This window comes from Pleurodeles waltl, chromosome 6 (assembly GCF_031143425.1).
Source record: "Pleurodeles waltl isolate 20211129_DDA chromosome 6, aPleWal1.hap1.20221129, whole genome shotgun sequence".
NCBI classification, from domain to species: Eukaryota; Metazoa; Chordata; class Amphibia; order Caudata; family Salamandridae; genus Pleurodeles; species Pleurodeles waltl.
The window spans coordinates 1,253,626,773-1,253,654,316 of NC_090445.1; the positions used below are offsets into that span (position 1 = coordinate 1,253,626,773).

Consider the following 27,544-nt stretch of genomic DNA (forward strand, 5'->3'; position numbering starts at 1 on the left):
AAGTGGATACAGCCATTGAAAAACTTAAAAAGGACACAGACACGGCCAAAGCCATGGGCGCACTCTACTCCCCGCAGAGCCCCTTTCGAACCCATGCATTCCTGTGAAATGCAATATCTAACCTGGAAGGTCGCATTTCTCATTGCAATCACATCCCTCAGAAGAGTAAGTGAAATACAGGCATTTACCATACAAGAACCATTTATTCAAATACACAACAATAAAATAGTTCTAAGAACAAATCCAAAATTTCTGCCAAAAGTAATCTCACCATTCCATTTAAATCAAACAGTAGAATTGCCAGTGTTCTTCCCACAACCAAATTCTGTGGCTGAAAGGGCACTACATACATTAGACATCAAAATAGCACTAATGTATTACATTGACAGAACAAAGCTAATCAGGAAAACAAAACAACTGTTCATAGCTTTTCAAAAACCACACATAGGAAATCCAATCTCTAAACAAGGCATTGCTAGATGGATAGTCAGATGCATTCAAACATGCTATCTTAAAGCCAAAAGAGAATTGCCTATTACACCAAAGGCACACTCAACCAGAAAGAAAGGTGCTACAATGGCCTTTCTAGGAAACATTCCTATGAGCGAAATATGTAAGGCTGCAACCTGGTCTACGCCTCATACGTTTACTAAACACTACTGTGTAGACGTACTAAATGCACAACAAGCTACAGTGGGCCAAGCTGTACTAAGAACATTATTCCAAACTACTTCAACTCCTACAGGCTAAACCACCGCTTTTAGGGGAGGTAACTGCTTTATAGTCTATGCCAAACATGTGTATCTGCAGCAACATATGCCATCGAACTGAAAATGTCACTTACCCAGTGTACATCTGTTCGTGGCATTAGTCGCTGCAGATTCACATGTACCCTCCCACCTCCCCGGGAAGCCTGTAGCCGTTTAGAAGTAGATCATAAACCTTAAACATTTGAACATTTGTAAAAAATTATTAGAAACTCTTATCATACATACATATTCACTCCATTGCATGGGCACTATTTATACCAAACAACTCCATCCTCACCCTCTGCGGGGAAAACAATCTAAGATGGAGTCGATGCCCATGCGCAATGGAGCCAAAGAGGGAGGAGTCCTTCGGTCCCGTGACCAAAAAGACTTCTTCGAAGAAAAACAACTTGTAATACTCCGAGCCCAACACCAGGCAGCGGACTGTGCCAAACTTGTGAATCTGCAGATGGAGGATTCCCCCAATAGGGATAGGAATGTGACCCCCTCCCCTTGGGAGGAGGCACAAAGAGGGTGTACCCACCCTCAGGGCTAGTAGCCATTGGCTACTAACCCCCCAGACCTAAACACGCCCTTAAATTTAGTATTTAAGGGCTCTCCTGAACCTAAGATTCCTGCAACTTACAAGAAGAGGACTGCTGAGCTGAAAAACCCCTGCAGAAGAAGAAAGAAGACACCAACTGCTTTGGCCCCAGTCCTACCGGCCTGTCTCCTGCCTTCCAAAGAAACCTGCTCCAGCAACGCTTTCCCAAGGACCAGCGATCTCTGAATCCTCAGAGGACTGCCCTGCTTCAAGAAAGACCAGAAACTCCCGAGGACAGCGGCACTGCTCCAAAAGAACTGCAACTTTGTTACAGAGGAGCAGATTTAAAGACCCCAGCAAATCCCCGCAAGAAGCGTGAGACTTGCAACACTGCACCCGGCGACCCCGACTCGACTGGTGGAGAACCAACACCTCAGGGAGGACCCTCCGGCGACTCCAAGACCGTGAGTAACCAAAGTTGTCCCCCCTGAGCCCCCACAGCGACGCCTGCAGAGGGAATCCCGAGGCTCCCCCTGACCGCGACTGCCTGACTCTAAGATCCCGACGGCTGGAAAAGACCCTGCAGCCCCCAGCACCTGAAGGAACGAAACTTCTGTGCAGGAGTGACCCCCAGGAGGCCCTCTCCCTTGCCCAGGTGGTGGCTACCCCGTGGAGCCACCCCTTTGCCTGCCTGCACCGCTGAAGAGACCCCTTGGTCTCCCATTGAAACCTACAAAGAACCCGACGCTTGTTTGCACACTGCACCCGGCCGCCCCCCGCGCTGCTGAGGGTGTACTTTTTGTGTGGACTTGTGTCCCCCCCCCCCCCCCCCCCCCCCCCCGGTGCCCTACAAAACCCCCCCCCCTGGTCTGCCCTCCGAAGACGCGGGTACCTACCTGCTGGCAGACTGGAACCGGGGCACCCCCTTCTCTCCATTGAAGCCTATGTGTTTTGGGCACCTCTCTGACCTCTGCACCTGACCGGCCCTGAGCTGCTGGTGTGGTAACTTTGGGGTTGCTCTGAACCCCCAACGGTGGGCTACCTTGGACCCAAAACCGAGACCTGTAAGTGATTTACTTACCTGCTAAAAATAACAATACTTTACCTCCCCCAGGAACTGTGAAAATCCACTTTTAAAACAGCTATTTGTGTTTTATGTGAAAAGTATATATGCTACTGTAATTATTCAAAGTTCCTAAAGTACTTACCTGCAATACCTTTCAAATGAGATATTACATGTAGAATTTGAACCTGTGGTTCTTAAAATAAACTAAGAAAATACATTTTTTTATAACAAAACCTATTGGCTGGATTTGTCTGAGTGTGTGTTCCTCATTTATTGCCTGTGTGTATGTACAACAAATGCTTAACACTACTCCTTTGATAAGCCTACTGCTTGACCACACTACCACAAAATAGAGCATTAGTATTATCTCTTTTTGCCACTATCTTACCCTAAGGGGAACCCTTGGACTCTGTGCATACTATTCCTTACTTTGAAATAGTGCATACAGAGCCAACTTCCTACAAATGGGTTATGAGAGCACCATATATCAGTCAGCCCAAGAGCCTTAAGGAAGCACGCCATTGGGCTGAGTATGTGCTGGGCTCTGCCCCTGGTCTCCCTGGCCCAGTGTGTCAACAACCATATTGAATTCTCCTTCCAAAACCAGCATTCCTTGAGGTATCTGCAACAGAGTGGAGCCTATCATGGACATAATGGCTTGCTGTAATTTGGGTGGGGACATAAATGGAGCAGAGGTTTCATGTCTGGAAAACCCAGTGCCCAGTCTGCAACACACCTGCCTTGATGTACATTTTATTTTTTCTTCACAACCCCCTTTATGTTCCAGGATAGTACTTCTAAAATTGTCTTGAGTGCCGTGGCTCAGCAGTGTCCCCAGCACCAAAGATGTTCCAAGCGGCTAGGAGGCTCTGGATCATGAAGTTTACTGTTGGTTTACCGTCACCATTGCCACAAAGTGTTTGTTGTGATGGATGGGCGGATGTGTGATCCGATTCTGTTGCTGTTCCTCTTGGTGTGGGCCCATTTCGGTTCCATTTGATCTGCCTGTTCTTTAGCATGTGCCAGACCGGGCACCAGTCTTCCAGCCATTCCATGACCTCCTTGGGTGTATTAAAATGACAGGTTTTTGCCCAGTACTCTTGGCTTCACAGGGGACTCCATATATTTGATCTCTTGGTGCCTTTTATTTAAAAGCTGAGCTTTCTGGAAGTTGAGTGTTAATTCTGCAAAGACCTGGATCATGGCGTTTTCCTTTGGGATATGATCATGCAGCCTTGCAGCTTGGGGTATGGGATCCCTGCCATCGTGGTTGAAGACGTGAGCTATTAAAGGTTAGGCTTCAGTGTTTGTGTGATCAAATCCTCTAGGAATCCTTCCCTGCTGGGACCCTATGATCTTTCAGAGACCCACTTACCACATTGATGTTCTTTCTCACTCGGTTTTCGTAGACTTCCAATTTCGCCATTATTTGCTCTTTATCTTGAGTAGTTTTAAGGAGTATTGTTGTGAGGGCTTTGGTATCTTCCTGCAATGTGTACAGGGAGCTTGTGTGCATGGGGTCACAATTCATTGATCCTTTGCAGCTCTGCTCGCTATAAGGTGACCTCATACAGGACCATCTATTTTGGGCTCCAGTACACCATTCGTTTTTTGGATTGATGTTTTAATGTTTTTCAGAGTGAGCTCCATTTCTCCACTTACAGGTTGAGGGCTGGGGCCTGGTGTATTTTCACTTTTGTCCTCGGATGACTCTAGCAGCAATAGTAACCATGTACATGTCCAGTTTTATCTGTTGAGGTCCCTTTTGCACCCCTGCTGCCCACTGAGTTATGTGGTACATGCGCTGCCCGTGAGTTTAATTGCCGAGGCCACCTCTACTCCTCGCCACCTCTACTCCTCCCCACCTCTTAATGGAGTTGCACAGTACTCCTGCTGCTTGCCATGGGAGCTACTGCTGAAGAGTTGTGGCAAGCTTTGAGAGCTGGCTCTGTTTTCTTGCTCAGGTCTGTTATGAACACCTATAACAGAAGGTGCCCACCCAGGGGCCACATGTTTTCTACTTACCCAGATTATTGCTGCCTCCTGCTGTGCAAACTGACTGGTGCTGCTCTTTCTCTCCACACAGTATGTGCTCTGTTCCCTCCGCCAGCAGAGCAAAGTCTCCTTACCCCTCTTAATCACCGACAAGTTGGCTACCTTTTGTGGGTCAGTCACCTTTCCCTCCTCCAATGGAAAGTGATAGGAGAAGAGTCGGACATTGGTGCATTGTCATTTAGGTTAGTGGTGCAGTTCTAACAGGCAGCCCTGTCCGTCAGCTACACACCCTCTGCAGACAAGACTGAAAACAGTAAGAAAAGCAAAACAAAGTTAAAGATCCATGGCTTTAAAGGCAAGTAAATAAATGAAGTGATTGGGTGGTTTATTTTCCTGACGATCTTCTTTTGCATATCTGCACAGGTCTTGTTTTCCTTTTCACTGAATGGATTCGGGGGGGGGGGGGGGTTGTTGAAGATGTGTGCAAAATTAGCATAATGTTTATTTGTGCTTATACCACACCTTCTTTTTCAGTGCAAGAACTGGATCTCCCAGTATTCTGATGTCGCTATCCAGATGTTAATTCAAATGGTAAGTTAATTATTCTACTTGGGTGTCTTAATTGTTAAAAAATAAATGACTTAACTGCCCATTAAGGTCATGAAATGCTCTGCGGTACACTTACTGGTATTTAAGATGCCAACCTCAAACCCCAGTTGGTTTTGATGTAATATTTTATAAATTTTTGGGTCTATATGGAAAATCGTTTTCCATATTGTGAAAAAGAAACGGTGTTCAGATTGTGACTGGGGTGAGTACCATGGTGTGTGCATCATGAATCCAAAATTCTTCCATGTAGTTTGCCTAAAGTACAAACTGTGGCAAAGTCAACCTATTAACGTTGAAATGCATGTTTATTGTAACCCACTCTGACTTCAAGACTAATTTAGCAAGGTCCGTTAATTTGATGTCATCCTCCATTTTTGTTTTTTCTATGCAATTGCATGTTTTCAAAGCCCCCTGATTCAGACATGCTTATGTATTCCACCTTGGAGTGCATCTCACGTGTGAAGACCTAGTAACCTTTGTTTTGTTCTGCCCTGAGTTTGTTCCATCGTGTGGCTATTCACAATGTCGTCTGAAACTACCATTTACTGAGCATTGAAATATTAGCCCCTATGTCCTCCAGTGCTGTAAACATCAGTCATAATCCCCAAATCTTTCTATTTGCATCCACTTAAGTTTTTCTCCTTTGAAAATGTCTGTTTTCCTACTTGCGGACTGTTTAGCCTGCCAAGTTTGCTCTGCATTAGTCTGGATTTCAGGCATCCTACCACAGGCAGCCTAAAGAAGTTCCTTATTTTGGTGTTTAGACCAATCTATAAAATAATCCCTTCCTGTGTTGGGAGAATTTTGAAGATTTACTTAGCTCCTCGGTGCTCCACCACTTCACTCAGCCCTTCTTGCTTCCATGGGCTGCATCTCTTCAGTCCGCCAAACAGCGGCTTACAGTTAGGAACCACACACCTTAGTTGCAACAGACTGCTTTGTCACATTTCACTCCTAATGCTGCTGGGCCCATTTTAAAGATTGATAAAGGCTTTGTCCTTGGTTGTAGTATGCTCAGCCAAAATCTTAAGCATTATGCCCTTGTAAATTATAAAGTAGAAGCAGAATGTTGCTGCTTAGCCAATGAAGTTGCTCAATTTTACAGTGGTGCAGTGCTTCCTGGACACTGATGTTAAAGAATAAAATGGGTAGATGCATGCATTAAAGTATGGTGCACAGGGGAAACCAGAAAGTGCTACATTTTATGTCCAAGTAACCCTGCCACACCTGTTGTAGCTCCTACAAGCTACATCTTCTGTGATATTGGCATAGTGGCATATGTTATCATTTGGGTCTACAGTTAACTCCACTCTAATTTTCAGAAGTGCTTGGCTGTGTAGTCCTTTGACAAGGTTCTCCTACATGCAAGGAATTCACAGTGCTAAGAAATTGGATTATTATCTGGGGAAGGGGTGTGACTAACCACTTCCAAGGAATGAACCCAACCCTTGTCAGGGTGAAACCTTAATCACTAAATTCACCTGAGCTCAACTCCTGGTGGCAATGGCAGAGCAGACCAGCCTATTTTGGGGCAGGGTGTAAAGTAGTGATGTCGTACCAAAATGGTAAAGTCCAAATACAAAACAATAAAAATCTAAAACAGAATTACAATAATAGTAAAAGTTAATTAACGTAATGACACCAAAATAACATCTAATTCGAACTGCTGATGATATGAGGTGTGTGTGTGTGTGTGTGTGTGTGTATATATATATATATATATATATATGTATGTATGTATGTATGTTCGATGGCATGTGTAGCTGCAGATACACATGCTGTGCATATCCCGCCATCTAGTGTTGGGCTCAGTGTTACAAGTTGTTTTTCTTCGAAAAAGTCTTTTCTAGTCATGAGATCGAGGGACTCCTCCCATTTCGGCTCCATTGCGCATGGGCGTCGACTCCATCTTAGATTGTTTTCTTTCCGCCATCTGGTTCGGACGTGTTTCTCTACGCTCTGTGTTTCGGTTCGGAAAATTAGTTAGATATCGGAAAAATTCTACGGTATTGTTTGCGTTCGGTATCGGATTAGTTAACACAGATCAACACCGAATTTTGAAGATCTCCGGTGGCCCTTTGGGGTTTCGGTTCCCCAGCGGGGCCTGGTCGGCCCGACCACGTGCGTCAAAACTAATGGAACGGACCCCATTCCGCTTCTGCCCCGAATGCCACAGGTATCCTTACACAGATCAACATTTGGTCTGTAATTTGTGTTTGTCTCCTAAACACAGAGGATACCTGTGAGGCCTGTCTAGCGTTTCGATTGAGGAAAACGCTAAGGGACCGGAGAGCGAGAAGACTTCAAATGGCGTCCGCGCCGTCAGGACACCAAGAATTGGAGGAAGAAGAAACCTTCTCCATTGCTGACTCGGATGAGGCCGAAACAGAAGAGACGCTGAAAACCGTGAGTAAAACCGCCCCAGCCAAAACTCACGGTAAATGAATCAGAGCCCAGGGGACGCCACCGCCGGCAGGCCATGGCTTAACCCAAAAAATCGGTGACCGTCCATCGGCACCGAAAAAGGGCACGAGATACCGGCACAGAAAAGACTCTACCCCCGAGACACTGGGTCAGAACAATCTCGACATCGAGATACCGGCACCGAGACGACTCTGCACCGAGAGATCGCAACACCGAAACACAACGTGGCTTCGGAGCCGAAAAAGATGGTGGAAAAGGTTTTGGTCCCGAAACATCCAGCTTCGGAGCCGAAAACAAGTTCCTACACCGAGGAGCAAGGGCTTTCCACACAAATGCAAAACCATAAATTCGGACAGGAACTAGAGGCTGGGGAGCCAGACTATACACAGAGAAGGCTCCATATCCAAAAGGAGACAGGGAAGATAAGAACTCTCCCTCCTATAAGGATGAAAAGGAAACTGGCTTTCCAAGAGAAGGATAAACCACCACAAGCAAAGGTGGCAAAACAAGTAACTCCGCCACCATCACCTCAACGCTCACCGCAATCATCACCAATCGCTAGCCCACCCATGGTGCAGTCTCCAACACACAAACATGAGCCAAGATGACCCAGATGCTTGGGATCTTTATGATGCGCCTGTGTCAGATAATAGTCCAGACTGTTACCCAGCAAGACCATCACCACCTGAAGACAGTACTGCTTACACGCAGGTGGTGTCCAGAGCAGCTGCTTTTCACAAGGTGACCCTGCGCGCTGAACCTATCGAAGATGACTTTTTATTTAATACTCTGTCATCCACACATAGTCAGTACCAGAGTCTTCCAATGCTACCGGGTATGTTGAAACATGCAAAGGAGATATTTCAAGAACCCGTGAAGGGCAGGGCTATTACTCCGAGGGTGGAGGAAAAAGTACAAGCCTCCACCAACAGACCCTATGTACATTATGCAGCAATTGACACCGGACTCAGTAGTAGTTGGCGCAGCACGTAAAAAGGCGAATTCACGCACCTCCGGAGATGCAACACCACCCGACAAAGAAAGTCGCAAGTTCGATGCAGCGGGGAAAAGAGTGGCAGCACAAGCAGCCAATCAATGGCGCATTGCGAATTCACAGGCTTTGCTGTCAAGATATGACAGAACCCACTGGGACGAAATACAACACTTTATCGAACATCTGCCCAAAGAATTCCAAAAACGTGCACAACAGGTGGTAGAAGAAGGCCAAAGTATCTCAAATAACCAGATACGTTCAGCAATGGACGCAGCAGACACAGCTGCAAGAACTGTAAACACAGCGGTGACAATTCGGAGACATGCATGGCTGCGCACCTCAGCATTCAAGCCCGAAATCCAACAGGCTGTGCTTAATATGCCTTTTAATGGACAGCAGTTGTTTGGGCCTGAAGTGGACACTGCTATCGAGGTTGAAAAAAGATACAGGTACGGCCAAGGCCATGGGCGTGCTCTACTCCCCACAGAGCAGAGGCACTTTTAGGAAGACACAATTTAGAGGGGGGTTTCGGGCTCAAACAGAACCCTCAACTTCACAAACCATGCCCACATACCAGAGCCAGTATCAGAGGGGAGGCTTTCGGGGACAATACAGAGGGGGACAGTTCCCTAAGACTAGAGGGAAGTTCCAAAGTCCCAAGACCCCTCAAAACAAACAGTGACTTCAGTGTCACAAATCCCCAACACGTAACACCAGTGGGGGGGGGGGAGGGGAAGACAGATTTTTACCAAAATTGGGAGGAAATAACGGACTCGTGGGCCCTAGCCATCATCCAACATGTTTATTGCATAGAATTCCTACAATTACCGCCAAATGTGCCGCCAAAAACACACATGTCCAAACACATGGATCTATTACAGATAGAGGTCCAAGCGTTGTTAAAAAAAAGAGGCAATAGAACTAGTACCCAGTCATCAAAAAGGGACAGGGGTTTACTCCCTGTACTTTTCTCATACCCAAAAAGGACAAAACTTTAAGTCCTAAATTAGATCTCAGAACACTAAATCTTTACATCAAATCAGATCACTTTCACATGGTAACACTTCAAGATGTAATCCCCTTGCTCAAACAACAAGACTACATGACAACATTAGATCTCAAAGATGCGTACTTCCATATACCCATACATCCTTCACACAGGAAAAACTTAAGGTTCGTATTTCAAGGAGTACATTACCAGTTAAAAGTGTTACCATTCGGAATAACAGCACCAAGGGTATTTACAAAATGCCTTGCAGTAGTAGCGGCACATATCAGAAGACAGCACATACACGTATTCCCGTATCTAGACGATTGGTTAATCAAAACCAACACACAGAAACAGTGTCTTCATCACACAAAATACGTCATAGAAACCCTTCACAAACTAGGGTTCTCACTAAACTACCAAAAAATCACACTTACAGCCGTGTCCAATACAATACATAGGAGCAACAATCAACACAAAAAAGGGATTGCCACTCCAAGTCCACAAAGGGTACAAGCATTCCAAAACATAATACAAGCATGCACCCAAACCAAAAGTATCAGGTAAAATTAGTGATGAAACTACTAGGCATGATGTCCTCATGCATAGCCATTGTCCCAAACGCAAGATTACACATGCGGCCCTTACAACAGTGCCTAGCATCTCAATGGACACAAGCACAGGGTCAACTTCAAGATCTAGTGTTGATAGACCGCCAAACACACACCTCGCTTCAATGGTGGAATCCTGTAAATTTAAACCAAGGGCGGCCTTTCCAAGACCCAGTGCCTCAATAAGTAATCACAACAGATGCTTCCATGGTAGGGTGGGGAGCACATCTCAACCAACACAGTATCCAGGGACAATGGGACACTCAGCAGAAACAACTGCACATAAATCGGCTAGAACTACTAGCAGTGTTTCTAGCGTTGAAAGCATTTCAACCGCTAATAACCCACAAACACATTCTTGTCAAAACAGACAACATGACAACAATGTATTACTTAAACAGGGAGGCACACACTCCTCACAACTGTGCCTCTTAGCACAGAAGATTTGGCATTGGGCGGTACACAATCACATTCGCCTAATAGCGCAATACATCCCACGAATGGGGGATTCATCCACAGATACTGCAAACCTACTTCCAAAAGTGGGGAACAACGCAAATAGACCTGGCATTTTGCATTTTCTTTTGTTGCGAATAGAACTTCCCATCCAGGTACCCACAGCCTCACTCCAAAGGCAATGCGTTATGGATGAGTTGGTCAGGGATATTTGCTTACGCTTTTCCCCCTCCTTCTGTATCTTGTAAACAAATTGAGTCAAAACAAACTCCAACTAATACTAATAGCACCAACTTGGGCACGACAACCTTGGTACACAACATTACTAGACCTGTCAGTAGTGCCTCATATCAAACTACCAAACAGACCAGATCTGTTAACTCAACACAAACAGCAGATCAGACACCCGATTCCAGCATCGCTCAATCTAGCGATCTGGCTCCTGAAGTCTTAGAATTCGGACACCTAGACCTTACACAAGAATGTATGGAGGTCATCAAACAGGCTAGAAAACCTACTACAAGACATTGCTACGCAAATAAATGGAAACTATTTGTTTATTACTGTCAAAATAATCAAATTCAACCATTACACGTGTCCGCAAGAGACATTGTAAGCTACTTACTACACTTACAAAAATCTAACTTAGCTTTTCCGTCCATTAAAATACATCTCACAGCAATTTCAGCATATCTGCAAATTACACATTCAACTTCACTATTTAGAATCCCAGTCATAAAAGCATTTATGGAGGGTCTAAAAAGAATCATTCCACCAAGAACACCACCAGTTCCTTCGTGGAACCTCAATATTGTATTAATGCGACTCATGGGTCCACCATTCAAACCCATGCGCTCTTGTGAAATGCAATACTTTACCTGGAAAGTAGCCTTTCTAATAGCTATCACATCCCTCAGAAGAGTGAGTGAAATACAAGCCTTTACCATACAAGAACCCTTTATACAAATACACAAGCATAGTGGTTCTATGCACAAATCCCAAATTTTTGCCAAAAGTTATATCACCGTTCCACTTAAACCAAACTGTGGAACTCCCAGTGTTTTTTCCACAGCCAGACTCTGTAGCTGAAAGAGCATTACATACATTAGACATAAAAAGAGCTCTAATGTACTACATTGATAGACCTAAACAGTCTCGCAAAACAAAACAATTGTTTGTAGCTTACCAAAAACCTCATACAGGGAATCCAGTATCCAAACAAGGCATTGCCAGATGGATAGTTAAATGTATTCAAACCTGTTATGTTAAAGCTAAAAGAGAACTGCCCATTACACCGAAGGCACACAACTAGAAAGAAAGGCGCCACAATGGCCTTTCTAGGAAATATACCAATGACAGAAATATGTAAGGCAGCCACATGGTCTACGCCTCATACATTTACTAAACATTACTGCGTGGATGTTAACACAACAAGCCACAATAGGACAAGCAGTACTAAGAACATTATTTCAAACAACTTCAACTCCTACAGCTAAACTACCGTTTTGGGGGAGATAACTGCTTACTAGTCTATGCACAACATGTGTATCTGCAGCTACACATGCCATCTAACGGAAAATGTCACTTATCCAGTGTACATCTGTTCGTGGCATGAGACGCTGCAGATTCACATGCGCCCTCCCACCTCCCCGGGAGCCTGTAGCCGTTATAAGTTGACTAAAATTAAACTTGTACATTTTAAAATTTGTAAATATAACATTTTTAGTCACATTATGTACATACATACTTACTCCATCGCATGGGCATTATTACTATATACACAACTCCTACCTCACCCTCTGCGGGGAAAACAATCTAAGATGGAGTCGACGCCCATGCGCAATGGAGCCGAAATGGGAGGAGTCCCTCGATCTCGTGACTTGAAAAGACTTCTTCGAAGAAAAACAACTTGTAACACTCCGAGCCCAACACTAGATGGCGGGATATGCACAGCATGTGAATCTGCAGCGTCTCATGCCACGAACAGATGTACACTGGGTAAGTGACATTTTCTATATATATATATATATATATATATATATATATATATATATATAACCGAGGGACTCCTCCCTTCAGGCTCCATTGCACATGGGCGTCGACTCCATCTTAGATTGTTTTCTTTCTGCCATCGGGTTCGGACATTTCCTCTTCGCTCCGTATTTTGAATCGGGAAAGTTAGCTATTTATCAAAAAATCAACGGTATTGTTCGCGCTCTGTACCGGTTTAGTGTTAGGACATCGACACCGATAGAATAAGCGCTCCGGCGCCCCTTCGGGGCTTCCACTCTTCAGCGGGGCCTGGTCGGCCTGACCGCGTCCTTCGTCGAAACTCATGGACCGGACCCCCTTTTTTGCTTCTGCCTGAATTGCCACACCAAGTACCCTTATACAGACCAACACTTGGTCTGTAATCTGTGTCTATTACCAGAACACGGGGAGGATACTTGCGAGGCCTGTCGGGCATTTCGATCGAAAAAGACCCTACACGATCGAAGAGCCAGAAGACTTCAAATGGCATCGTCACCAGCCGAACAGATCGACGTCGAGGAGGAGGAAAGGTTCTCCATTCAAGAATCGGACTCTGACGACTCCAAAAGTGAGCTACCGACGGCACAACAAAAAACGGTGAGTAAAACTGCCCCGGCCAAGACTCACTCCAAAATCATAAAGGCCAAGGGGATGCCACAGGCCATGGCTTAACCCGAAAACACGGTGACCAACCATCGGCACTGAAAAAGGCCTCACAACAGCCGAAGACATTTGACTCCGGTTGAGATACCGGCTCTGAACCATCTCGGCACCGAGAGTTCGACACACCCAAAGTGAAAAGGTTTCCTCGGAGCCGAAAAAGACTGTTCCGAAACCTTCGGTGTCGAAAAAGGCAGCCTTGGAGCTGAAAATAGTCTCCTACACTGAAGAGCACAGACTTTCCAGCCAAATGCAAGAGCACAGATTTGAGCAGGAATTAAGTATGGGAGAACCAGACCATACTCAAAGGAGGCTGCACATCCAGAAAGAGACTGGTAAAATACAAACTCTTCCTCCTATTAGAATAAAAAGAAAGCTAGCATTTCAGGAGTCGGAAATGCAGCCAAAGGCAAAGGTGGCAAGAGACAGAACACCACCACCAAGGTTTTCGCCACAGCCTTCTCCACTGCATTCACCACAGCTTTCCCCGGTAACGCCCCCAATGCAGTCACCAACACACACAGGGATGACACAGGATGACCCAGATGCATGGGACTCATATGATGCACCGGTCTCCAACAACAGTCCCAATTGTTACCCGGCAAGGCCGTCACCTCCAGAGGACAGCACTGCGTATATGCAGGTGTTATCAAGGGTAGCTACTTTCCACAATGTAGCAATGCATGCGGAGCCAATAGATGATGACTTCTTATTTAACACCTTGGCATTCACCCACAGCACAAAGTTTGCCAATGCTCCCAGGCATGCTCAAGCACGCCAAACAGGTGTTCCCCAGTGAAAGGCAGAGCTATCACACCTAGGGTGGAGAAAAAATATAAACCTCCCCCAACGGACCCAGTGTTTATAACACAGCAACTGACACCAGATTCGGTGGTCGTGGGTGCGGCCAGAAAGAGGGCAAACTCCCAATCATCAGGAGACGCACCACTGCCTGACAAGGAAAGTCGGAAGATCAATGCTGCAGGCAAACGGGTGGCAGCACAGGCAGCCAGTCAATGGCAGATTGCCAATTCACAGGCTCTACTGGCTCACTACGACAGGGCACACTGGGACGAAATGCAACATATAATACAGCACTTGCCCAAGAAACACCAGAAACGTGCCCAACAGGTTGAGGAAGGACAGGCAATTTCCAACAACCAAATACGGTCTGCTCTGGACTCTGCAGACAAGGCAGCACGGACAGTGAACACTGCGGTAACCATTCGCAGTCGTGCATGGTTACGGAGCTCAGGTTTTAAACCAGAAATCCAGCAAGCTGTGTTAAATATGCCATTTAACCAGGAACAATTGTTTGTGCTGGAGGTGGACACAGCAATCGAGAAACTAAAGAAGGACACAGACATGGCCAAGGCCATGGGCGCGCTCTACTCCCTACAAAGCAGAGGCACTTTTAGAAGACCACAGTTTAGAGGGGGGTTTCGTACCCAAACCCCAGACCCTTCCACCTCACAAGCCAGACCCACCTATCCGGGGCAGTACCAGAGAGGAGGGTTTCGAGGATCATAAAGGGGTGGTCAATTCCTAAAAGCAAGGGGGAAATTCCAAAGCCCTAAAACCACTCAAGCCAAACACTGACTTCATTGTCACAAACCCCCAACACTTAACACCAGTGGGGGGGAGACTTACTGCATACTACAAAAACTGGACAAACATAACTACGGACGCATGGGTCCTAGCCATTATCCAACATGGTTATTGCATAGAATTCATAAATTACCCACCAGATGTGCCCCCAAGAGCACACAATATGTCAAAACACCTAGACCTGTTACAGCTAGAAGTCCAAGCATTGTTACAAAAACCAGCAATAGAACTAGTACCCAACCATCAAAAAGGAACAGGTGTCTAGTCCCTGTATTTCTTAATTCCAAAGAAAGACAAAACGTTGAGACCCATATTAGACCTCAGAACGCTGAATCTCTACATCAAATCAGATCACTTCCACATGGTAACACTTCAAGACGTGATTCCCTTGCTCAAAAAATAGGACTACATGTCAACGTTAGATCTCCAGGATGCATATTTCCACATACCCATACACCCTTCTCACAGGAAATACTTAAGGTTTGTAATCCACGGCATTCATGACCAATTCAAGGTGTTACCATTTGGGATAACAGCTCCAAGGGTATTCACAAAATGCCTTGCAGTAGTAGTCGCTCATATAAGGAGACCGCACATGCACGTATTCCCATACTTAGACGATTGGTTACAGTGTCTTCTTAACACACAATACGTTATAGAAACTCTACACGAACTAGGGTTTTCTATAAACTACCAAAAATCACATCTACAACCATCCCAAATACAACAATACTTGGGAGCAACACTCAACACGCAAAAGGCGATTGCCACTCCAAGTCCGCAAAGGGTACAAGCGTTCCAGAATATAATTTTAAACATGCAGCCAAACCAACACTACCAGGTGAAGTTTGTAATGAAACTTCTAGGCATGATGTCTCCATGCATAGCCATTGTCCCAAACGCAAGACTACACATGCAGCCCTTACAACAGTGCCTAGCAAGACAATTGACACAAGCACAGGGTCAACTCCAAGATCTAGTGTTGGTAGACCGCCAGACACACTTCTCGCTTCAATTGTGGAACCCTATAAATTTAAACCAAGGGCGGCCATTCCAAGACCCAGTGCCTCAACACGTGATCACAACAGATGCTTCCATGATGGGGTGGGGAGCACACCTCAACCAGCACAGTATACAGGGACAATGGGACATTCAACAAAAACATCTGCAGATAAATCATCTTACACTGTTGGCAGTGTTTCTAGCATTGAAAGCATTTCAACCACTGATAGCCCACAAACACATTCTTGTCAAAACAGACAACATGACAACAATGTATTGCCTCAACAAACCAGGAGGGACACACTTGTCACAACTGTGTCTCTTAGCACAGAAAATTTGGCATTGGGCGATTCACATTCGCCTAATAGCACAATACATCCCAGGCATTCAAAACCAGTTAGCCGACAATCTCAGTCGATCCCCAACAAACACACGAATGGGAAATTCATCCCCAGATCCTACAAGATTACTTTCGACGCTGGGGAACACCAACAATAGACCTATTCGCAACAAAAGAAAACGCAAAATGCCAAAACTTCGTGTCCAGGTACCCACACCCTCAGTCCAAGGGCAATGCGTTATGGATCAGTTGGTCAGGTATATTTGCTTACGCTTTTTCTCCCTCTCCCACTCATTCCTTATCTGGTAAACAAACTGAGTCAAAACAAACGTAAACTAATACTCATTGCACCAACCTCGGCTCGCCAACCGTGGTACACAACACTGCTGGACCTATCAGTAGTACCTCACATCAAATTACCAAACAGGCCAGATCTGTTAACTCAACACAAACAACAAATCAGACACCCGAATCCAGCATCGCTCAATCTAGCAATCTGGCTCCTGAAGTCTTAGAATTTGTACTCTTAGACCTTACACAAGAATGTATGGAGATCATTAAACAAGCTAGGAAACCTACTACAAGACATGGTTATGCAAACAAATGGAAAAGGTTTGTTTACTACTGCCACAATAATCAAATTCAACCACTACATGCTTCCGCAAAGGACATTGTAAGTTACTTATTACACTTACAAAAGTCTAAATTAGCATTCTCTTCTATTAAAATACATCTCACAGCAATATCTGCCTATCTGCAGATTACACATTCAACATCGCTTTTTAGAATCCCAGTCATCAAAGCATTTATGGAGGGATTAAAAAGAATCATACCCCCGAGAACACCACCAGTACCTTCGTGGAACTTTAATATTGTATTAACGACTCATGCGACCACCATTTGAACCCATGCATTCTTGTGAAATGCAATATTTAACTTGGAAGGTAGCCTTCCTAATAGCTATCACATCTCTTAGGATAGTAAGTGAGATACAAGCATTCGCTATACAAGAACCCTTTATACAAATACATAAACATAACGTGGATCTCCGTACAAATCCCAAATTCTTACCAAAAGTTATATCCCCATTCCACCTAAACCAAACAGTGGAACTCCCAGTCTTCTTTCCACAACCAGACTCAGTAGCTGAAAGAGCCTTACATACATTAGACATTAAAAGAGCACTAATGTATTACATTGACCGAACAAAACAGTTTCGCAAAACAATTGTTTGTAGCCTTCCAAAAACCTCATGCAGGAAATCCTATATCCAAACAAGGCATTGCCAGATGCATAGTGAAATAGATCTCTTTTTGCTTTAATATAGCAAGTTTGGATACACCTATTATACCCAGAGCGCATTCCACTAGGAAAAAAGGTGCCACAATGGCTTTTCTAGGAAATATACCTATGACAGAAATTTGTAAGGCAGCCAGATGGTCTACGCCTCATACATTCACAAAACATTACTGTGTAGATGTGCTAACAACACAAGCCAAAGTAGGACAGGCTGTATTACGAACATTATTTCAAACAACTTCAACTCCTACAGGCTAAGCCACCGCTTTTGGGGAGATTACTGCTTACTAGTCTATGCACAGCATGTGTATCTGCTGCTACACATGCCATTGAACGGAAAATGTCACTTACCCAGTGTACATCTGTTCGTGGCATGGGACGCTGCAGATTCACATGTGCCCTCCCACCACACCGGGAGCCTGTAGCTGTTTAAAGTTGAATGAAAATTGTAAATTTGTAAATAAATACTATTTTAATACACATTATGTACATACATACTTACTCCATTGCATGGGCACATTTACTATATTCACAACTCCTACCTCACCCTCTGCGGGGAAAACAACCTAAGATGGAGTCCATGCCCATGCGCAATGGAGCCGAAAGGGAGGAGTCCCTCGGTTTCGTGACTCAAAGACTTTTTTGAAGAAAAACAACTTGTAACACTCCGAGCCCAACACTAGATGGCAGGATAATGCACAGCATGTGAATCTGCAGCATCTCATGCCACGAACAGATGTACACTGGGTAAGTGATATTTTAAACAGACTAGGGATAAAAATCACCAAACACACACAAGTGGGGCCTTTCAGCAACCTGACGGGGGCTCTTCAATTATATTGGCATCCTGTTCTCTCTCAAGTGCACACATTGTTTACATGGGGCTCAACAAACCGGTAAAGCACTGTTACATATTGAGCTGTAAAAAGGTGGCTCATAGGCCCCACCGTGCATATTCGCTGAACTCTGGAATCCTCTGCCCATTTTGGTCAGCCTGTTTGCTCCTTTGCAGCTATTCAAGCGTTCAAGATCTTCGAGCATGGAAAATGTAACTTTCTAGAAATTACTTTAATAATTAAAAAATAATCCCACCATCATTGAATTAGAATTTTATATGCTATTATATAGTAGTTTATTTTTGTAGCTGGTCCAGTGCTCAATGACACTGTTACTATCTTAATATGCAGTTTGGTTTTCTTCATATAACAGCTCGGCCTGCTGCAGTAAAAATAGCTTTTTGGGTCATGTCACTGTAGGGCAGAGGTCTTCAAACTGGGGGGCGTGCCCCCCTTGGGGGGGGGCCTCAAGTGATCCCAGGGGGGCGCCAAACTCTGTCCAAAAGAAATATTATACAGATAACCTGCCTTTGTTTTAAGCAGAAGCATGTTATTGCAGTTTTAAAAAGGTAACAGTAATTAACTGTAATGTTTAAATAGGTTTAGACCTATTTAAACATTGCCATCTTTCTAAAATAATTGTGAAAAATTCTGAGGGGGCCCAATGATTTTTATTTTTCAACTGGGGGCGCAGCATTAGAAAGTTTGAAGACCACTGCTGTAGGGACATGGTAAGTCCCACTTTTAAATCTCATGAACCCTATCTTGTGGACTAAAAGGTTTATATATAGGTGACTCATTAATACTTAAAAGGCAGCTTTTCTCCTCCCAAATGTTTTGCACTGTTACTCAGGTCTGTGGTAGGCTGGAATCCCTATTTGCAGTGTCACTATAGTGGATAGCACAATAGGTGCTGCACTCCACTAGTCTTACTTAAAAATGCTCCTAGAGGAATTGTTTAGATATAGTTTGTGTATACATAATCCAGTCTTCAATTAAGACGACAGCTCCGTACTGTTGAAATCCAATATATTAGCAAATGGGATACAGGAAGTACAAAAATTTTACAGCAAATGCCTATCTCCTAAAAAACAACACTGAATGTAACCCCCCAGATCACAATATTGAATCCAAACAGAAAATCCAGGTAGGGTTATAACCCTCCTCTTGACAGTCCTGCACAGTAATTACCTGGTTTTCAGTCTCAGTTCTAGCAATATCATGGTCTTTCAATTCAGCTTGTCAAATGAGAAGGTAATGTTGACGTTTGTCAGCGGTGGCAGTCAAGAGGTCAGTCTGTCCATCAGAACTCAGTGCTGTAAAATAATACAACAAGTTGCAAAAATTAATTCTGTAGCAACACACAAGGGGACTTCAACATTTTAAATATTGGACTGCTAACTTCTGTCTCATCCACATCTGCTCAACCCATGTGAGACTGAATCTGTTTATTGTGCAGTTTGGTTTTCTTCATGGGACCACTTGGACTGCCACAGTAGAAATAGCGTTTTGGGTCTTGTCACTAAAGGGACATGGTAATATTAATTTTCTAGGAGTCACTTTTAAAAATCATGCACCCTATCTTGCGTGCTACAAAGTTTATTTGTAGGTGACTCATTAATACTTGATAGACAGTGTAAGGAAATGCCTCCTTGGCATGGTTACCCCCTGACTTTTTGCCTTTGCTGATGCTATGTTTTGAATTGAAAGTGTGCTGAGGCCTGCTAACCAGGCCCCAGCACCAGTGTTCTTTCCCTAACCTGTACTTTTGATTCCACAATTGGCACACCCTGGCATCCAGATAAGTCCCTTGTAACTGGTACCTCTGGTACCAAGGGCCCTGATGCCAGGGAAGGTCTCTAAGGGCTGCAGCATGTATTATGCCACCCTAGAGACCCCTCACTCAGCACAGACACACTGCTTACCAGCTTGTGTGTGCTAGTGAGAACAAAACGAGTAAGTCGACATGGCACTCCCCTCAGGGTGCCATGCCAGCCTCTCACTGCCTATGCAGTATAGGTAAGACACCCCTCTAGCAGGCCTTACAGCCCTAAGGCAGGGTGCACTATACCATAGGTGAGGGCCCCAGTGCATGAGCACTGTGCCCCTACAGTGTCTAAGCAAAACCTTAGACATTGTAAGTGCAGGGTAGCCATAAGAGTATATGGTCTGGGAGTCTGTCAAGCACGAACTCCACAGCACCATAATGGCTACACTGAAAACTGGGAAGTTTGGTATCAAACTTCTCAGCACAATAAATGCACACTGATGCCAGTGTACATTTTATTGTAAAATACACCCCAGAGGGCACCTTAGAGGTGCCCCCTGAAACCTAACCGACTATCTGTGTAGGCTGACTGGTTCCAGCAGCCTGCCACACTAGAGACATGTTGCTGGCCCCATGGGGAGAGTGCCTTTGTCACTCTGAGGCCAGTAACAAAGCCTGCACTGGGTGGAGATGCTAACACCTCCCCCAGGCAGGAGCTGTAACACCTGGCGGTGAGCCTCAAAGGCTCACCCCTTTGTCACAGCACCGCAGGACACTCCAGCTAGTGGAGTTGCCCGCCCCCTCCGGCCCCGGCCCCCACTTTTGGCGGCAAGGCCGGAGAAAATAATGAGAATAACAAGGAGGAGTCACTGGCCAGTCAGGACAGCCCCTAAGGTGTCCTGAGCTGAGGTGACTCTAACTTTTAGAAATCCTCCATCTTGCAGATGGAGGATTCCCCCAATAGGATTAGGGATGTGACCCCCTCCCCTTGGGAGTAGGCACAAAGAGGGTGTACCCACCCTCAGGGCTAGTAGCCATTGGCTACTAACCTCCCAGACCTAAACACGCCCTTAAATTTAGTATTTAAGGGCTTCCCTGAACCTAAAGATTTAGATTCCTGCAACTAACAAGGACTGCTGAGCTGACAAACCCATGCAGAGGAAGAACAGAAGACACCAACTGCCTTGGCCCCAGACTTACCGGCCTGTCTCCTGCCTTCCAAAGAAACCTGCTCCAGCGACACTTTCCAAGGGACCAGCGACCTCTGAATCCTCTGAGGACTGCCCTGCTTCGAAAAAGACAAGAAACTCCTGAGGACAGCGGCACTGCTCCAAAAGAACTGCAACTTTGTTACAAGGAGCAGATTTAAAGACCCCTGCAACTCCCCGCAAGAAGCGTGAGACTTGCAACACTGCACCCGGCGACCCCGACTCGACTGGTGGAGAACAACCAACTCAGGGAGGACCCTCTGGCGACTCTACGACTGTGAGTAACCAAAGTTGTCCCCCCTGAGCCCCCACAGCGACGCTTGCAGAGGGAATCCCCAGGCTCCCCCTGACCGCGACTGTCTGAACTCCATTTCCCGACGGCTGGAAAAGACCCTGCACCCGCAGCCCCCAGCCCCTAAAGAAACGGAACGTCTGTGCAGGAGTGACCCCCAGGAGGCCCTCTCCCTTGCCCAGGTGGTGGCTACCCCGAGGAGCCCCCCCCTTGCCTGCCTGCATCGCTGAAGAGACCCCTTGGTCTCCCATTGAAAACTAAAAGAAACCCTACGCTTGTTTGCACACTGCACATGGCCGCCCCCGCGCTGCTGAGGGTGTACTTTCTGTGTGGACTTGTGTCCCCCCCCGGTGCCCTACAAAACCCCCCCTGGTCTGCCCTCCGCAGACGCGGGTACTTACCTGCTGGCAGACTGGAACCGGGGCACCCCCTTCTCTCCATTATAGCCTATGCGTTTTGGGCACCTCTTTGACCTTTGCACCTGACCGGCCCTGAGCTGCTGGTGTGATAACTTTGGGGTTGCTCTGAACCCCCAACGGTGGGCTACCTTGGACCCAAACCTGAGACTTGTAAGTGATTTACTTACCTGACAAAACTAACAAAAACTTACCTCCCCCAGGAACTCTGAAAATTGCACTGTGTCCACTTTTAAAACAGCTTATTGTGTTTTATGTAAAAAGTATACATGCTAAAGTAATGATTCCTAGAGTACTTACATGCAATACCTTTCAAATGAGCTATTACATGTAAAATTTGAACCTGTGGTTCTTAAAATAAACTAAGAAAAGATATTTTTCTATAACAAAACCTATTGGCTGGATTTGTCTCTGAGTGTGTGTACCTCATTTATTGTCTATGTGTATGTACAACAAATGCTTAACACTACTCCTTGGATAAGCCTACTGCTCGACCACACTACCACAAAATAGAGCATTAGTATTATCTCTTTTTGCCACTATCTTACCTCTAAGGGGAACCCTTGGACTCTGTGCATGCTATTCCTTACTTTGAAATAGCACATACAGAGCCAACTTCCTACAGACAGCTTTTCTCTTCCCAAAGGATTTGTTTTGACCTATCACAGTGCATGTTTTGCATTGTAAGCCAGGTCATTGGTAGGCTGGAATCAATGTTTGCAGTGCACTATAGTGGGTAGCACAATAGGTGCTGCAATCCACTAGTGGCATGTAAATTCCAAGCCCAGGGTGTATTTTTTTATTTATTTATTTATTTTTTTGGTGGGGGTACTGCTTGTTAGCAGGACTGAAGTGAACAAGTTTCTTAATTCAGCAAAACTATTGGGTCTAGCAAAAGGCGAAAGATTTGATTGTGACCACTCATAAAAAGGCAGTGTGCTACAGTGGTCAAGTAAAGTATATGGATTTGGGGATTGTGGTTCTGGTCCAACATTTGATGCCAAAATGGGCACTTGGTTGGCTGAAGCCTTGGAGGAAAGTACCATCTTTCTAGCATAGTTACCCCTACTTTTTGTGCTTACACTGTAGTTCACTAGGATCCTGCTAACCAGGACCCCAGTGACTGCTCTCTCCCCTAAATTTGGTTGTGGTAAACTTTCTACACCCACAGTTGGCATACTGGTGCACCTATATGGTACCTGGATACTCTGGTTCCCCCCCAAGGGCTGCAGCATGTATTGTCACCTATTGGGAGCCCATGCAAACTATCTGCAGGCCTGCCATTGCAGCCTGCGTGAAATGGTGCATGCACCCTTTCACCACCAGCCCTGGTCACTGCACTTAGATACTTAGTCACCCCTTTGGTAGACCCTTCATCCCAACGGCACCACAGGCCAATTCTTTGATTCTGTAAGTGCAGGGAACCCATCTTAAGATATGTAGTGGACACTGGTCAACACGAGTGGTCCAACTACAAAATGGCTTCTCTGAACCTAGGCATGTTTGGTATCAAACTTGTTGGAATCATTCAACTACACCTTTTCCAGTGTTAGTTCCATGATACCATGTATTCTGGGGGTTCCTTAAAGGATCTGCCAGTTCTCCCTGTGCAGCCTAACAGGGTCTGCCTGCCAGCCTGCACTGCTTCTCACTCCAGACGCTGTTCTGCTATCCAGCTGGTGAACCTGGCTCAGGTCAGAGGCAGGAAAATGGATAAGAATAAGAAAATTAGTTACTTACCTATAACTGCAGTTATCCAGTATTGGTATCTTTCATAGATTCACATGCGACCCAACCTCCTCCCCTGAGAGGCTCCCCTTATAATTAGGGATATTATTCCTACTTGTGGTCTGAAATCTGAGGGCATCGGCCTGTCGTCAGTGTCTATGGTGCTGGCACCTGATTGGTTATAGTTCAAATTTGGTCCATTAACTAAAAAAAAAAAAAAAAAAAAGACATACGCTATTAAACTGATGGCCTACTGCCATTATAGCCTATGATAGTTATTAATACTGCTTTACTGTGGGACTTGGACAGGGAACAATTCAGTCATGTGAATCAATGAATGATACCAATACTGCATAACTGCAGTTACACGTAAGTAACTCATTTTCTTCCCGGACAGGCTTTTGTTCTGGACTTCGTGAGAGCAGAAGGCTTTCACCCTAGGGGTCCAGAATGGTGTCTTGGGTTGGCAACTGGCAAACTGGTCAGCGAGCACACCAGAGGCTAGTAGGGTTTTTGGGGGCTCCTCTGAGGTGCCCTCTGATTGATGCCAGTGTTGGATTTACCAATACATGCAGTGTGTGGGTTCACCAATATGAGATGTAGATACCAAACATCCCTATAATCAGTGAAGCCTTTCTGTAGCTGGAGAACTCATATTGACTAGTGTCCAGCACATGTATTTAAATTGGCTTCCCTGGTTACTTACTATGTCTGAGAATTGACAAAGACATAGTAGGGAAATAGCTGCTCGTGCAGATACACCCTTCCATGTAACATAATGCTCCCTGCCTTTGGGCTGTAAGGCCTGCTAGAGGGGTGACTTAGATATATTACATGCAGTGTTCGGGTACATGGCACACAGGCTGTGAGCGATGTATTTTAATGTTGGTCTGCACCAACACATGCAGCCCTTAGGGACCTTCTTTAGTACCCCAGGTCCTAGGGGTACCATTTACTAGGGACTTAAAGAATGTGCTAAAGATTTTGCCAGTTGGAGAAACAACTGTGCAGTTTAAGGAAAGATCTGGCACTGGGGATCTGGTTACAAGGAACCCAGTGCACTTCCAATCTAAATCGCATCAGATAACAGGCAAAAGTGGGTGGTGGTGGGTGCATGGGGGGGGGGGGGGGTGATGGTGGTGGTAACAATGTAAAATAATCTCTTTCCTAAAGTGAGTGATCAGACTATACAATTGGTAGCACTGTCCCAATTTCCAAAGACTAAGGTGGTGAATATGCGAAATAGTATGTCCTGCTTTATGCATAGATATGGTAACTAGATATAAATTTAAGCTACTTTTAGCAGAGTAACTTGGGTGTTAAATTTGGCAGTATGATTCCCAAAACTCCCAATTACTGCTCCAGAAGCTTGTGGTTCTTAAGGGTGAAAGCTTTTTCACACTTTGTAGGTCTCTGGCTCTGTATATACTATACCAAAATGAGGGATAATGTGCACAGTCCAGTAGAATCCCAGAGGCTAAAGTAGATAATACTAATGTTCTCTTCTGTGGTAGTCTGGTCGAGCAGTTAGGCTTATCAGAGGGCAGTGCTAAGCATTTGTTGTACACACACAGCCAAAAAATGAGGCACACACTCAATGACTGACTCCAGGCCAATGTTTTTATGTATCAAAAATATACTGTTACTTTTTGTTCTGGAAATAAATTATCTTTGTTGCAGGTAAGTACGGTTTCAAGGATGTATCACTCTTGTGTATCAAATGCACTTTGTTTATAGTTCACAGATGACAGTTTACAAGTAAGCCTTTTCAGTTTCAAAAGTGGACACAGTGCAATTTCTCATAGAAAGCAATGTAGTCCTAGGGGAGAAAAAGTAACAACACAAATCACTGCAAAGTCCCTGGTAAGTGTGGGGCTTGTCCATGGGCTGGGCATCTCCACTAGCTGGAGTTCCCTGGGGCACTGTAACACAAAGCCTCAGCCTTTGAAGCTCACCGCCTAGTGTTGCAGTTCCTGCAGGAAGAGGTGTGAAGCACCACGCCATGGGGACAGCATCATGTCTGTTAGTGGCAGCTGTCACAGACCGGTCAGCCCTGCACTAGAGGATTGGGTAAAATACAGGGGGCATCACTAAGATCCCCTCTGTGTGTATTTTTCAATAATCCAACACTCATCAGTGTGGGTTTATTTTGTGGATAAGTTTGATACCAAACTTCCCAGCCTTTAATGAAGCCATCATGGCGCTGTGGATTTCATAATGACAAACTCCCAGCCCCTATACTTAATATGGCCACACTGTACTTACAATGTTTAAGAATGGACTTTGACACTGTAGAGGCATGTTGCTCATGCAGCGATTCCCTCACCTGTGGTATAGTGCACCTTGCCCTAGGCCTGCTAGAGAGGTGGCTTACCATTGTCGCAGGCAGTGTTTTGTGGGCATGGCACCCAGAGAGGGATGCCATGTCGACTTTACCTTTTTCTCTCCAACAACATACACAATCTGATGTGGTAGAGTGCATGTGTTTAGTGAGGAGTCCCTTAGGGTGGCACAATACATGCTTCAGCACTTAGGGACCCTTCCTGGCCACAGGGCCCTTGGTACCACTGGTACCTTTTGCAAGGTAGTTAGCTGTGTGCCAATTGTAGAAGCAATGGTACAGTTGAGGGAAAGAACACAGATGCCGGACCCTTGGTTAGCAAGATCCCAGCACCCACTCAGTCAAGTTAGCATGCACATCAGGCAAATAGTGGGGGTGGAGGGAGTAACTATGCTAAAAAGGGTACTTTTCTACACACTTGATAAGATGTTTTAAGTTTTGCTGTCCTTTCTGAATCTAAAACATTTGGTAACTTGAATATTTCGAAAAAACTTGTTCAATATGCAAGTTAATTACCCAGCATGGCTCACCACGATCATGCCCGATTGGTCCCATTTTTCATTCCATACTCTTGTGACATATGTACATTCAAAAATACACATCACTTAATCTTAACAGGGCACATACTATACAGTAACCTCCCCCATTTGAGTAGCATCTTGTATACTCTAATTTTACCTTAGCTCTTTCCTTGTATTTCCTTGGGTGGTCTAGGCAGTCCCAATGGCTTGGGAGAAGGCCCACCCGAGCAGCCTCTCAATAATTCTCCCACTTATTTTAACCAGTGTGCCCTTTTTCAGCATGTACAAATCTGTGCCTGAACCTGGTGGTGCAGTTCCGAATCTGTGGCAGACTTGTCTCCCATGCATATGGTGGCGGACCAGTGATGCTGAGTGCAAAGTCTAAAGTTGGCCTTTCTAAATCATTACAGGTTTAGGACCTGCCAAGCATTCTGTCCTCTGGAGGAACAGAAGTTGACTTTTCTTTTTAGATCTGCGGGCTAAATGACTTTTTATGAACATGACCAGAGACTGACTTTACACTTCTCTTCACACATTTGTGAGGGCACCCCCTGTTTTTATGAGCAGGTGTGCACGTCCCTTCCCCTAAAGCAAATGACAGGCCAGTTGTCTGAAGGAGTTAAGCACATTAATGGTAAGTATGTTGTCTTGTTAATGCAGTTTCTTATTTGTAACATTTTGAGGGCTCATTGAGTGACACTTTTACTCTGCGAGTAAGCATAGTGGATGAATGCTTGAAGACTCAATGGACTTTAGTTTGTAGCTGAAATTGGATTGCAAATTCTGTGAACCTCCAAATTAGTATTTTCTTAACTATTCTATCCTTTTCTTTCCTTGTATAATTAAAATCTCTCTGAGCAGCAAGAACAGGTAGGTTAAACTTGTTTGTGGTGAATTTTCAAACCTTTTCCTACATTTGTTGGTGAACTAATTGGAAAAGAGTTCATCTTTTGCTCACCATTGAACATTGCATGGTTTACCCTAGGCTTGTGCTTTAATTTCATGGTCACTTCTAGGAAACTAAGACCATGTGAAGTGGGTTTTTATATTGACTAACA

At 45.0% G+C, this 27,544-nt stretch overlaps 1 protein-coding gene across 1 annotated transcript in view; it reads left to right on the forward strand.

Annotated features, from left to right (window-relative positions):
- Positions 1 to 27,544, forward strand: part of PSAP (prosaposin) — a 278,471-nt gene that overhangs the window by 57,167 nt on the left and 193,760 nt on the right. The window contains exon 7 of the mRNA XM_069240560.1: positions 4,889 to 4,945. Within this exon, the coding sequence (XP_069096661.1) occupies positions 4,889 to 4,945 (57 nt within the window). The remainder of the gene's footprint in view (positions 1 to 4,888; positions 4,946 to 27,544) is intronic.